This window comes from Salvelinus namaycush, chromosome 25 (genome assembly GCF_016432855.1).
Source record: "Salvelinus namaycush isolate Seneca chromosome 25, SaNama_1.0, whole genome shotgun sequence".
Lineage (NCBI taxonomy): Eukaryota > Metazoa > Chordata > Actinopteri > Salmoniformes > Salmonidae > Salvelinus > Salvelinus namaycush.
This window is the reverse complement of record NC_052331.1, coordinates 29,847,457-29,860,555: the sequence shown is the minus strand read 5'-3', so window position 1 is coordinate 29,860,555 and position 13,099 is coordinate 29,847,457. Positions and strand designations below refer to the sequence as shown.

Here is a 13,099-nt window from a genome sequence, read left to right as displayed (position 1 = left end):
AATGACATAATACAGAACATCATTAGACAAGAACAGCTCAAGGACAGAACTACATACATTTTTAAAAAGGCACACACAGCCTACATATCAATGCATACACACAAACAAGTGTCAATTGCTGCTTTTTTTTTTTTTAGATTTTTTTTTTTTTTTGTGAGGCCGTCTGTTGATACATTTTCAGTGTTTGGAACAAAAGAGACTATTCAAGAAAGAACCGTCATTCCTGGTTCAAATCTAAGGTAATGTCTTCTACCCCACCGACGAACATGTAAGTATTATTCAAACCGTCTCTCCGAGGCAATATGTTTCAAGAATGAAAATAGCAGTGGTGGAAAAAGTACCCAATTGTCGTACTTGAGTAGAAGTAAAGACACCTTAAAAGAAAATGAAAGTGAAAGTGAAATTAAGTAAAAGTGAAAGTCACCAAGTAAAATACTACTTGAGTAAAAGTCTAAAAGTATTTGGTTTTAAATATACTTAAGTATCAAAAGTAAATGTAAATCGCTAAAATATACTTAAGTATCAAAAATGTTAAGTAAAAGTATAAATCACTTCAAATTCCTTATATTAAGCAACCTTTACTTTCTTTTTTTTCAGGGGCACACTTCAACAGTCAGACATAATTTACAAACAAAGCATTTGTGTTTAGTGAGTCTTCCAGATCAAAGGCAGTAGGGATGACCAGGGATGTTCTCTTGATAAGGGCGTGATTTAGAATATTTTCTGTCCTGCTAAGCATTCAAAATGTAACGAGTACTTTTGGGTGGTGTCAGGAAAAATGTAAGGAGTAAAATGTACAATATTTTCTTTAGGAATGTAGTGGAGTAAAAGTTCAAGTAAAAAAATATATAAATAGTAAAGTATAGAGACCCAAAAAAACGACTTAAGTAGTACTTGAAAGTATGTGTACTTAAGTACTTTACACCACTGGAGAATAGTGAGTGCTTCAAAGAGCATTCTTAAACACACCCATGTTCACACATGCGCTTTGCTTCACATAAACATCCTCTTTGACCAATAATCTTACAATCAGAATTTTACCAGTTCACTAGATCAAAAAAGTATAGCCCCACATTTACAAGACTCTCTTATCCAGAGTGACTTACAGGAGGAATTAGGGTTAAGTGCCTTGCTCAAGAGCACATTGACAGATTTTACCCTAGTCGGCTCAGGGATTCAAACTAGAAACCTTTCGGGTATTGGCCCAACGCTCTTAACCACTAGGCTACCTGCCGGCAGGTTAACATATGGAAGATGCTGAATCTTACTGAAGGTTGATGCCTACAAAGGGACTGACTGAGGCGACTCCCTGCTCTGTGACCCCAAATTCTTTCTCAGTTCTGTGAACATTATGTTCTAGTTCTTGATTTCAGAGTCTTGTAAAAGGTGGTTTGTAGGAGCTGTGTTGGAGGCCTTATTAGGCTAGTATACTACCCAGCTGTCAGCCTACAGACCACAGGAACACAAGCTGGCTTCCACAGCTAGTCATGACCTTTGTCTCTCTCTGCCTCTGGACTGGACTCACCGTGGGTGACGAGAATGATCTGGTTACAGTCTGATCTGCCCAGAGTTCCTATGAACTAACCATGATCTGCTATACTGTACGGCATCATTTAGTGTGGAACTCAAGCCAGGTACTATGGATAGGGCCAGGAGTTTGTCTTGGCCTTGAGATCTGGTAAATTAAATCTCTGGGCTCTGAGATATAGGCCGGCAGATAGCCTAGCAGTTATCGCGTTGGGCAAGTGACAGAAAGGTTGCAAGTTTTAAGCACTGAGCCATCAAGGTAACAAATCTGTTGATGTGCCCTTGAGCAAGGCACTTAATCCTAATTGTTCCAGGGTAGCAGTTGATAACGGCATACCCTGGCTGTGACACCACTCCGAGGGTGCAATTTTTTAAATTTCCAATTCATGCATGTGTATTAATACATGTGTGAAATGGGACAAATATAAGCGCCCACCAAATTACTATTATTATAGCCTATAACTTGGGCCCAGAGTTTTTCCAAAGTCAGGAAGAACTCCTGGCCCAATTTGAGTATCGTTGCTGTAAAGGGTGGCTGGCATTGGAATGAATTAATGAAAATCAGACCGCAGTTGCTCTTGTTGCTCCAACACTCTTGAATGGACACTTTTAATAAATACTCTATAAAGGAGATGTGCAATGACTTGTTGGGATGAAATATGTGTTATAAAGAGATTAAATAGCTACCGTATGGCATTTGCATATTTTGTAACTTAAAAGAGCAATACTCAACGAGACGCACATGTCAACTTTGTGTGTAACCTAAACGTTTTATGAGGTAAATCTAATTTCAAGAGAATAATTAGATAGTACTTCACAATTTCACTAACGCAACACAAAATGAGGTATGGCAAGTGGAAGAGCTGTTGGTTGGTCCACTGACACTATAAAATAATCTGTGTTTCCATGTCTTACTACTGTTTAGGTTTTCCACGCATTTCACATACTCAGGCTTTCCAACGCTGCTTGTGCTCTCTCTTAATAGGTTACTTCACATATGCAAAGGAGATTACAATAGGACACAGAACATGATTTTACCACATACCATTGAGTTTATTGCAAGTTTATAGCATAACAAACTGACTGGGTGAGGTTCTGTTCAAATCTTTGCTAGGTTTCTTCTCCAATCCTACACATACTGTATTTACAGTTGAAGTCGGAAGTTTACACACACCTTAGCCAAATACATTTAAACTCAGTTTTTCACAATTCCTGACATTTAATCCTAGTAAAAATGACCTGTCTTAGGTCAGTTAGGATCACCACTTTATTTTAAGAATGTGACATGTCAGAATAATTGTTGAGAGAATTATTTATTTCAGCTTTTATTTCTTTCATCACATTCCCAGTGGGTCGGAAGTTTACATACACTCAATTAGTATTTGGCAGCATTGCCTTTAAATTGTTTAACTTGGGTCAAACGTTTCGGGTAGCCTTCCACAATAAGTTGGGTGAATTTTGGCCCATTCCTCCTGGCAGAGCTGGTGTAACTGAGTCAGGTTTGTAGGCCTCCTTGCTTGCACACGCTTTTTCAGTTCTGCCCACAAATTTTCTATAGGATTGAGGTCAGGGCTTTGTGATGGCCACTCCAATACCTTGACCTTTGTCCTTAAGCCATTTTGCCACAAAAGTGCAGAGGCACTGAGTTTGAAGGTAGGCCTTGAAATACATCCACAGGTACACCTCCAATTGACTCCAATGATTTCAATTAGCCTAGCAGAAGCTTCTAAAGCCATGCCATCATTTTCTGGAATTTTCCAACCTGTTTAAAGGCACAGACAACTTAGTGTATGTAAACTTCTGACCCAATGGAATTGTGATTCAGTGAATTATAAGTGAAATAATCTATCTGTAAACAATTGTTGGAAAAATTACTTGTGTCATGCACAAAGTAACCGACTTGCCAAAACTATAGTTTTGTTAACAAGACATTTTTGGGGTGGTTGAAAAACAGGTTTTAATGACTCCAACCTAAGTGCATGTCAACTTCCGACTTCAACTGTACATACTGTATTTACATACAGAATGTTTAAAGAATGTGGTTTATTTTCGTTGTCCTGTTTTGTAACTGCACTTTAAATAAAAATCAAATTGAGGTTGAGAATAAAGGTTGAGTGCAAGACACAATGAATTGACCAGACTTGAAGCAATTTATTATGTTAAAAGTTGTCTTTTTATTTGCACAGATATTCTATTCTGGTGAAACTGTATTTCATACCATTCATCATTGAATAAGACTTCATGTTGCATTCAGTTGTTGCTAGATCTGATAATTAATACTCTTCTTTTTACAAAAACAAATCCTCTTTAAAATTCACCTTTGACAGTGTTTCAATTCTTAAAATACCAATAGAAACGTTTTATTTTCACATTATTAATTGTGCTCGGTACAAAATATGCAAGTGAAGAACTCTCAAGTTTGACTTCATAGCAGTTGTACTCCGGGGTACGGGATCTGGGAATTGGGTTTAGGGGGTATTTACAATGGGTAAGACTTGTGTCATGTGATCTGGTGCGGCGCTTCGAGCATTTCCATAAGGAAAGTATCTATGGGCGTATCTCCTATCAGCTTGAAGAAGAAGAGGTGCTCCAGACACTTGAGGCCGATGGAGCGTAGTGCAGGCAAACGCAACAACAGCTTGGCAAATCTGACCAGGAGAAAGTAGATAGGAGGGAGGATTGATTACTCTTGTCTGGGGTGTAATTTTAAAGCCTTATCAAATCCAATTGTATTTGTCACATGCGCCAAATACAACAGGTGTAGTAGACCTTACAGTGAAATGCTTACTTACAAGCCCTTAACCAACAATGCAGTTTTAAGAAAATCCCCCCCAAAAAGTAAGAGAGCAGCAGTAAATAACAATAGCGGGGCTATATACAGGGGGTACCGGTACAGAGTCAATGTGTCAAGGTGCGGGGGCACCGGTATTGAGGTAATTATGCACATGTAGGTAGAGTTATTAAAGTGGCTATGCATAGATAATAACAGAGAGTCGTAGCAGCATGGGGGGCAATGCAAATAGTCTGGGTAGACATTTGATTAGCTGTTCAGGAGACTTATGGCTTGGGGGTAGAAGCTGTTTAGGAACCTCTTGGACCTAGACTTGGCGCTCCGGTACCTTTTGCCGTGCAGTAGCAGAGAGAACAGTCTATGACTAGAGTGGCTGGAGTCTTTGACAATTTTTATGGCCTTCCTATGACACCGCCTGGTATAGAGGTCCTGGATGGCAGGAAGCTTGGCCCCGGTGAAGTACTGGGCCGTACGCACTACCCTCTGTAGTGCCTTGCGGTAGGAGGCCGAGCAGTTGCCATACCAGGCAGTGATTCAACCCGTCAGGATGCTCTCAATGGTGCAGCTGTAAACTGGATCTGAGGACCCATGCCAAATCCTTTCGATCTTAGTCCTGTGTTGACACTTTGCCTGTTTGATCGTTCGTCTGAGGGCATAGTGGGATTTCTTATAAGCTTCCGGGTTAGAGTCCCGCTCCTTGAAAGCGGCAGCTCTACCCTTTAGCTCAGTGCGAATGTTGCCTTTAATCCATTGCTTCTGGTTGGGGTATGTACTTACAGTCACTGTGGGAACGACGTCCTCGATGCACTTATTGATAAAGCCAGTGACTGTGGTGTACTCCTCAATGCCATCGGAAGAATCCCGGAACATATTCCAGTCTGTGCTAGCAAAACAGTCCTGTAGCTTAGCATCTGCTTCATCTGACCACTTTTTTATAAACCGAGTCACTGGTGCTTCCTGCTTTAATTTTTGGTTGTAAGCAGGAATCAGGAGGATAGAGTTATGGTCAGATTTTGCAAATGGAGGGCGAGGGAGAGCTTTGTATGCGTCTCTGTGTGTGGAGTAAAGGTGTAATGGCATACGCAAACCATGAAGATTAATTACGATTTATCGTCTTTAAATCAGACTTAGCGGAGAAGGAATATGGGAAAATTAGAGCCTATATGGGTAGAGTAAAGTGTGATATTTTAAAGAGCTGCAGTGTCATACAGTAGGAAGAGTCAGACACATGAGACTGTTGAATGACTGGACATTAGTGTATATGAGTGTGTCATTTACCAAGACTAGGGATTGGATTAAATCTGTGTCGTGGGAGATCCATGTTATAGCTCGATTGTTCCCGCGTTTGCAAAGACTGCATTCACGGTAAACGCTGAATTTGTCGGCTCATTCTGAAATGTACTTTACATTTTAGCGTGGGTCTTCTGGGATACTTCCACAATAGGGATTGAATGCAGCCCCAAATTAAGCAGAAAATGTATAAGACTGAAGGAGAGTGTGACTGTGAGAGACTGACCTGCCAGGCTGCTCCGGATATCTGTGTTTAGTGTAGGACTCCAGTGAGGCGTAGACCTTCTCTCTCAGGGCTTCCACCTCTGTAGGATTAGACAGGCCCTTGGCATCTGGAAGCAAAGAACATTCATAGACAGAAACTTACCCTTGTGCACACAGTAAACAGTATGTGAAATATATTATAAGTGTATTTGTAATGTATTTCTAATGTCGAATATATGGTGTTCAGTGAGTTAAAAACGTTAAATGATTAAAAAAAATAAGCTAATTGGACAACAATCTTTAATGCTAAAATTAATGAGGATGACCATCCTCCTCTTCCTCCCTGGACGAGCCGCCTCTTGTATGATGATGGTAGTTACCTGGGTTGAAGAGAACAATGGCTCGGAGGCAGCCCAGCTCAGTCTTGTCCATCTGCATGTCTTTCATCTTAGACACCAGCTCCGTCAGCACCCTGGAGACCACAACACAGCAAGAAAAGACATTGAAAACAAGTCACGGGGAAAAAACATGGTAACACTTTATTTTGCAAGTCCATCTATAGATGCGCAACAAACTATCATTATAGACATTTCTACTACTGTAGAAATACCAGGGCTACATTTCTAGCTGTGTTACATAAGAGAAAGCTATAGTGTAGGCCACAGGAGGCTGCTGAGGGGAGGACAGGTTATAATAATGGCTGGAATGGAGTGAATGGAAAGGTATCAAACACATGGAAACGTGTTTGCTGTGTTTGATACCATTCCATTGATTCTGTTTCAGCCATTACTATGAGCCCGTCCTCCCCAAGGAAGGAGCCACCAGCCACCTGTGGTGAGGGCTATGGGTTACTATGGTATCCATATTACACATGTCAAGGGGTTATACTGTTAAAGTATTTTTCTCTGACCTGTCAAAGATGGAGCCCACCCCGGCACTGTGGGCGCTGCTGCGGTGTACGTGGAGCCCCGTGGCCAATAGGATACCATCCTTCACTGTCACAGAGCGGTGGGAGAACGAGGCAATGAGCAGCTCATTCCAACCTAACAGAGAGAGAGAAAAATATACTGTGGTTAACTGGTGAGTTTAACTTGAATTGTGACTATGTTGTTGAGACTAGAACTACCTACGTGTCCAGAGGGGTAAGGGTGTGCTAAGGAAACCGCTCTGTGCAAAAAATATACTGTATTGTTCTACCACCACTACTCATAGTAAATATTTCTATCAATGCAGTAGATTAATCAATAGGTGTCTGTGGTGTGTGAACAGGCATGGTGATCTGCTGTGCTGTAGCTGGAGCCTACCTGCTCGTAATAAGATGACCTGGTCGTCCAGGGGCAGCTCAGAGAAGTGTGGGATCCTCTTGGCCCACTCCACCAGGGTGAACAGCTGCTTGTCTGCTGCCTGGCAGATGTTGGTGACCGGGTCGTTCTTCTGTCAGATAGACACACATGGAATATTCAATAATCAGCTATGAAAGAGGACACTGAGTTTGGAACAAATAGACATGTGTAGAGTGACCTCAAGCATTCAGGACAATGAATATGATTTGACGTAGTGTAGATCTGTCCATAGAGAGAGAGAGAGATGGGCGGAAGGATGGACAGAGGGAGGTTTGCTTACAGAGTTGCCTGCGCTCGCCTCCATGTAGGCTTCAGTCTTGGGTTCGATAGCCAGCTCCGCGTCCAGTATCTTCTCAACAGGCATGTCCTCGTTAAAACTACTGGTAGACTCCACCTCGTTATCACTCTTCTCCCGGCCCCGCTGGCGCTCCTCCTGCACCGCTGCGCAGAGGAACACACAAACATGGGAGTCACACACACACACACACACACACACACACACACACACACACACACACACACCTTCTCTCTTCATGCCCATAGCCAGACACTTCTGATAGCGGCAGTACTGGCAGCGGTTGCGCTGGCGCTTGTCGATCAGGCACTGCTTGCTGTCTCGACACGTGTAGCTGAGGTCCTTCCTGATGGTTCTCTTGAAGAAGCCCTTGCAGCCTTCACAGCTGTACACGCCGTAGTGTTTCCCTGGAAGAACATTGAATATATAGAAGATCAATGAACTGTAGTTGTGTGGTTCTCTCTGGATGTTATCATTCTGTTAATGCTGTTAGTGAGGGGATATAATATGACGGAGCATTTATTAAGGAAATGTTTTGGCTTAGTTATCCTGTAGCTATGTTGATGAAGGTGGTATGGTATACTAGTAGTAGGGACAGAAGTTCTTCCAAACCATGTAACTTGTCAAGGAGGAAAACGATGGTACAGTACAGTATGGTCTAGTCTGGTAACCAGCTACATTATAGTATGGTCTAATCTGGTAACCAGCTACATTATAGTATGGTCTAATCTGGTAACCATCTACAGTATAGTATGGTCTAATCTGGTAACCATCTACATTATAGTATGGTCTAATCTGGTAACCATCTACAGTATAGTATGGTCTAATCTGGTAACCAGCTACATTATAGTATGGTCTAATCTGGTAACCAGCTACAGTACAGTATGGTCTAATCTGGTAACCATCTACATTACAGTATGGTCTAATCTGGTAACCAGCTACATTATAGTATGGTCTAATCTGGTAACCATCTACATTATAGTATGGTCTAATCTGGTAACCATCTACATTATAGTATGGTCTAATCTGGTAACCAGCTACAGTACAGTATGGTCTAATCTGGTAACCATCTACATTACAGTATGGTCTAATCTGGTAACCAGCTACATTATAGTATGGTCTAATCTGGTAACCATCTACATTATAGTATGGTCTAATCTGGTAACCAGCTACATTATAGTATGGTCTAATCTGGTAACCAGCTACAGTACAGTATGGTCTAATCTGGTAACCAGCTACATTACAGTATGGTCTAATCTGGTAACCAGCTACAGTATAGTATGGTCTAGTCTGGTAACCAGCTACATTAAAGTATGGTCTAGTCTGGTAACCAGCTACAGTATAGTATGGTCTAGTCTGGTAACCAGCTCCAGTATAGTATGGTCTAGTCTGGTAACCAGCTACAGTATAGTATGGTCTAGTCTGGTAACCAGCTACAGTATAGTATGGTCTAGTCTGGTAACCAGCTACAGTATAGTATTGTCTAGTCTAGTAACCAGCTACAGTATAGTATGGTCTAATCTGGTAACCAGCTACATTAAAGTATGGTCTAATCTGGTAACCAGCTACAGTATAGTATTGTCTAGTCTAGTAACCAGCTACAGTATAGTATGGTCTAATCTGGTAACCAGCTACATTAAAGTATGGTCTAATCTGGTAACCAGCTACATTAAAGTATGGTCTAATCTGGTAACCAGCTACAGTAAAGTATGGTCTAATCTGGTAACCAGCTACAGTACAGTATGGTCTAATCTGGTAACCAGCTACATTACAGTATGGTCTAATCTGGTAACCAGCTACAGTATAGTATGGTCTAATCTGGTAACCATCTACAGTATAGTATGGTCTAATCTGGTAACCAGCTCCAGTATAGTATGGTCTAGTCTGGTAACCAGCTACAGTATAGTATGGTCTAGTCTGGTAACCAGCTACAGTATAGTATTGACTAGTCTGGCAACCAGCTCCAGTATAGTATGGTCTAGTCTGGTAACCAGCTACAGTATAGTATTGACTAGTCTGGTAACCAGCTACAGTATAGTATGGTCTAGTCTGGTAACCAGCTACAGTATAGTATTGACTAGTCTGGTAACCAGCTACAGTATAGTATGGTCTAATCTGGTAACCAGCTACATTATAGTATGGTCTAGTCTGGCAACCAGCTCCAGTATAGTATGGTCTAGTCTGGTAACCAGCTACAGTATAGTATGGTCTAGTCTGGTAACCAGCTACAGTATAGTATTGACTAGTCTGGTAACCAGCTACAGTATAGTATGGTCTAGTCTGGTAACCATCTACAGTATAGTATGGTCTAGTCTGGTAACCAGCTACAGTATAGTATGGTCTAGTCTGGTAACCAGCTACAGTATAGTATGGTCTAGTCTGGTAACCATCTACATTACAGTATGGTCTAGTCTGGTAACCAGCTACAGTATAGTATGGTCTAGTCTGGTAACCAGCTACAGTATAGTATGGTCTAGTCTGGTAACCAGCTACAGTATAGTATGGTCTAATCTGGTAACCAGCTACAGTATAGTATTGTCTAGTAACCAGCTACAGTATAGTATGGTCTAATCTGGTAACCAGCTACATTATAGTATGGTCTAGTCTGGTAACCAGCTACAGTATAGTATGGTCTAGTCTGGTAACCATCTACATTACAGTATGGTCTAATCTGGTAACCAGCTACAGTATAGTATGGTCTAGTCTGGTAACCAGCTACAGTATAGTATGGTCTAATCTGGTAACCATCTACATTACAGTATGGTCTAATCTGGTAACCAGCTACAGTATAGTATGGTCTAATCTGGTAACCAGCTACAGTACAGTATGGTCTAATCTGGTAACCAGCTACAGTATAGTATGGTCTAGTCTGGTAACCAGCTACAATATAGTATGGTCTAATCTGGTAACCAGCTACAGTATAGTATGGTCTAGTCTGGTAACCAGCTACAGTATAGTATGGTCTAGTCTGGTAACCAGCTACATTACAGTATGGTCTAATCTGGTACCCAGCTACAGTATAGTATGGTCTAGTCTGGTAACCAGCTTCAGTATAGTATGGTCTAGTCTGGTAACCAGCAACAGTATAGTATGGTCTAGTCTGGTAACCAGCTACATTATAGTATGGTCTAATCTGGTAACCAGCTACAATATAGTATGGTCTAGTCTGGTAACCTGCTACAGTATAGTATGGTCTAGTCTGGTAACCTGCTACAGTATAGTATGGTCTAATCTGGTAACCAGCTACAGTATAGTATGGTCTAGTCTGGTAACCAGCTACAGTATAGTATGGTCTAGTCTGGTAACCAGCTACAGTATAGTATGGTCTAGTCTGGTAACCAGCTACAGTATAGTATGGTCTAGTCTGGTAACCAGCTCCAGTATAATATGGTCTAGTCTAGTAACCAGCTACAGTATAGTATGGTCTAGTCTGGTAACCAGCTACATTAAAGTATGGTCTAGTCTGGTAACCAGCTACAGTATGGTATGGTCTAGTCTGCAGGGCTTCATTATTGAAGAGAAAGCTAAAGTATCTGCATATTTCAGGGTGTGGTGAGATTCCCAATGGGTTGGACCATACTTTTCTCTAAAATCATTTTTAAAAAACTTTTACTTAAACTGTAAATTAAATTATCCTCCATTGTTAAAAACAGTAGATGAATCAAATGCTTTATTATTTTTTTAAAACGTGTCTACAGAGAGAAATAGAATAGTGCAATTTGGGGCCATATGGCATAGTGTCACAAGCACTGGAAACGCCCAAGGTATGAAGAATGAGAGAGAATGTTGGAGTGAGAGAAATGGGATGGGTATGGATCAGGTGGGAACATGTTGGTTTGAGTAGGTGTGATGTCATTGATGTTTGTTGGAATTTGTGTGCGTTTGTCTATTGTATACTGTCTATGTATGTTTTCTGATGTTTGCAAATTAAAATAAATCTGAAATAATTATAAAATAAAACAGGGAGGGAGGGACTACCTGAAGTGGTACTTTTCGTTTTCCATTGCAAAACGTTTTGCTACGATGTGTAGCCTACTAATGAATACGATCCTGACACCATTAGGCAATGACGCATAGATCCATGATAAGTGAACCTTACCTGGCCAATGAGAAGTCCTGTGACACAAGATGCACGGAGATTGAACAGATATTTCACCACCACACCCTCCACTATGTAGTCTCTGCCCATTCTAACGACAGAATAAAGACGGAGAAAGGCAGCGAGAGAACTTTAGCTTTCTCTTCAATCATGAAGCCCTGCAAATTATATTCAGAAGCTGTGAAACACGACATTTTCCAAAATATCACAGTAGATTATTTCAGATAACTAATGGACAGTACTTCAGCAGAAATTAACGTTATAGTTAGCTAGCTCAGTCTAGCATGACACGTTACATTAGTGGATGGAAAGGTAACTTGGTTTTCAAACAAAACAAACACAAATCCTGACAATCGCACAGAGGTGTAAGATTGTATCCTTATGAGTTCAGCCTAAATCTATTCAAATGTAGGCTTAAATTCGTTATAACGTTAGCTACCTGGTTGACATGAGTGGTTACTTCATGAACAGTTCCAGCAGCAAATTAATATTGGTCGTCACTAATTAACACAGCCACAAAGACAGTCATAATTATAGCTAAACCCCACCCATTTCTACAATTGATATTTTTTTTAATCTGATTTTAAACCTAACCACACTGCTAATATTATGCCTAAACTTAAATAAGGGACCAAATTAGTGGAAACCAGAGAGGAAAAGACGAAGCGAGAGGGTTTACTCCGCCTAAAATCTGTCTACGAAATAAAACCACAAAGAGAGGAATTTGTGTAATGCAAGTCAATGGGAGTGTCGAATTTGTCTACACAAATGTAATTACTCATTTTCTATTGTGAGGCTTATTTGATCGAATAAACGTTTCGTTATGGTTAGGCTGTTACGAATACACAGACATAAGTGGACGCACCTGATATTTCGGCAACTTTGAAAAGATGGGAGAGAGATGGGAATAACTTGTTTTTTTGTAATACTCTATTGAAATCGTTACATTAAGTACTTTCGAGGGAAATAGGCAGGTGCCGCGTTCAAAACAACGGGTTACTCGAAAGTATCCGACAATCGTGCGTTCAAGACTGGGAACTGAATAAAAACGAGCTCCGACTTGGAAAAATCGATTTGAACGGTCACCCAACTCGGAATTCCAACTCGGGAACTCTGGCCGCTTTCTAGAGCTCCTATTTTTTTCGACAGACTAACTGTTGTGAACGCTCGGAAGTCAAAAATTTCCCAGTTGTCTTGAACGCGGCAATACCCTGCCCTTTAGAAGGGTTTGAGTTTAGCAACCACGTGACGCAGCCTGCCAACGTGAACGCGATTGGTCAATAGTCTGTTGGATGGGGCGTTGATTCCCATTCAAGTAGGCGTTCCCTAACGGAAATATACAAATTATGATAGAACGCCCCAATAGGATCTCGCTAGCTCGTGCTTGGCTTTGCCCTCCTCCTTGCTTGTTCTGCCCACTTTGACAAATGTATTCCCTTTTGAAACGATGGGCTTTGGTCTATCTTGGTTTAGTTATTTAAAAAACGTTGGTTGATACACAGAACAACGAGTTCGTTCTAAAACGTTTTTGGTTGATACGTGTGGCATCG

At 41.0% G+C, this 13,099-nt stretch overlaps 1 protein-coding gene across 1 annotated transcript; it reads right to left on the bottom strand.

Annotated features, from left to right (window-relative positions):
• Window positions 1–3,677: 3,677 nt before the first annotated feature.
• On the bottom strand, window positions 3,678–13,097 carry LOC120019874 (retinoic acid receptor RXR-gamma-A-like). Its single transcript, XM_038963288.1, has 9 exons — window positions 13,089–13,097; window positions 11,550–11,640; window positions 7,678–7,857; window positions 7,436–7,596; window positions 7,117–7,246; window positions 6,723–6,855; window positions 6,193–6,284; window positions 5,835–5,940; window positions 3,678–4,175 (listed from the first exon to the last, which is right to left on the bottom strand). The coding sequence occupies exons 1-9, from the start codon at window positions 13,095–13,097 to the stop codon at window positions 4,028–4,030; spliced, it is 1,050 nt and encodes a 349-aa protein (XP_038819216.1). The 3' UTR covers window positions 3,678–4,027.
• Between the last annotated feature and the right edge of the window lie 2 nt (window positions 13,098–13,099).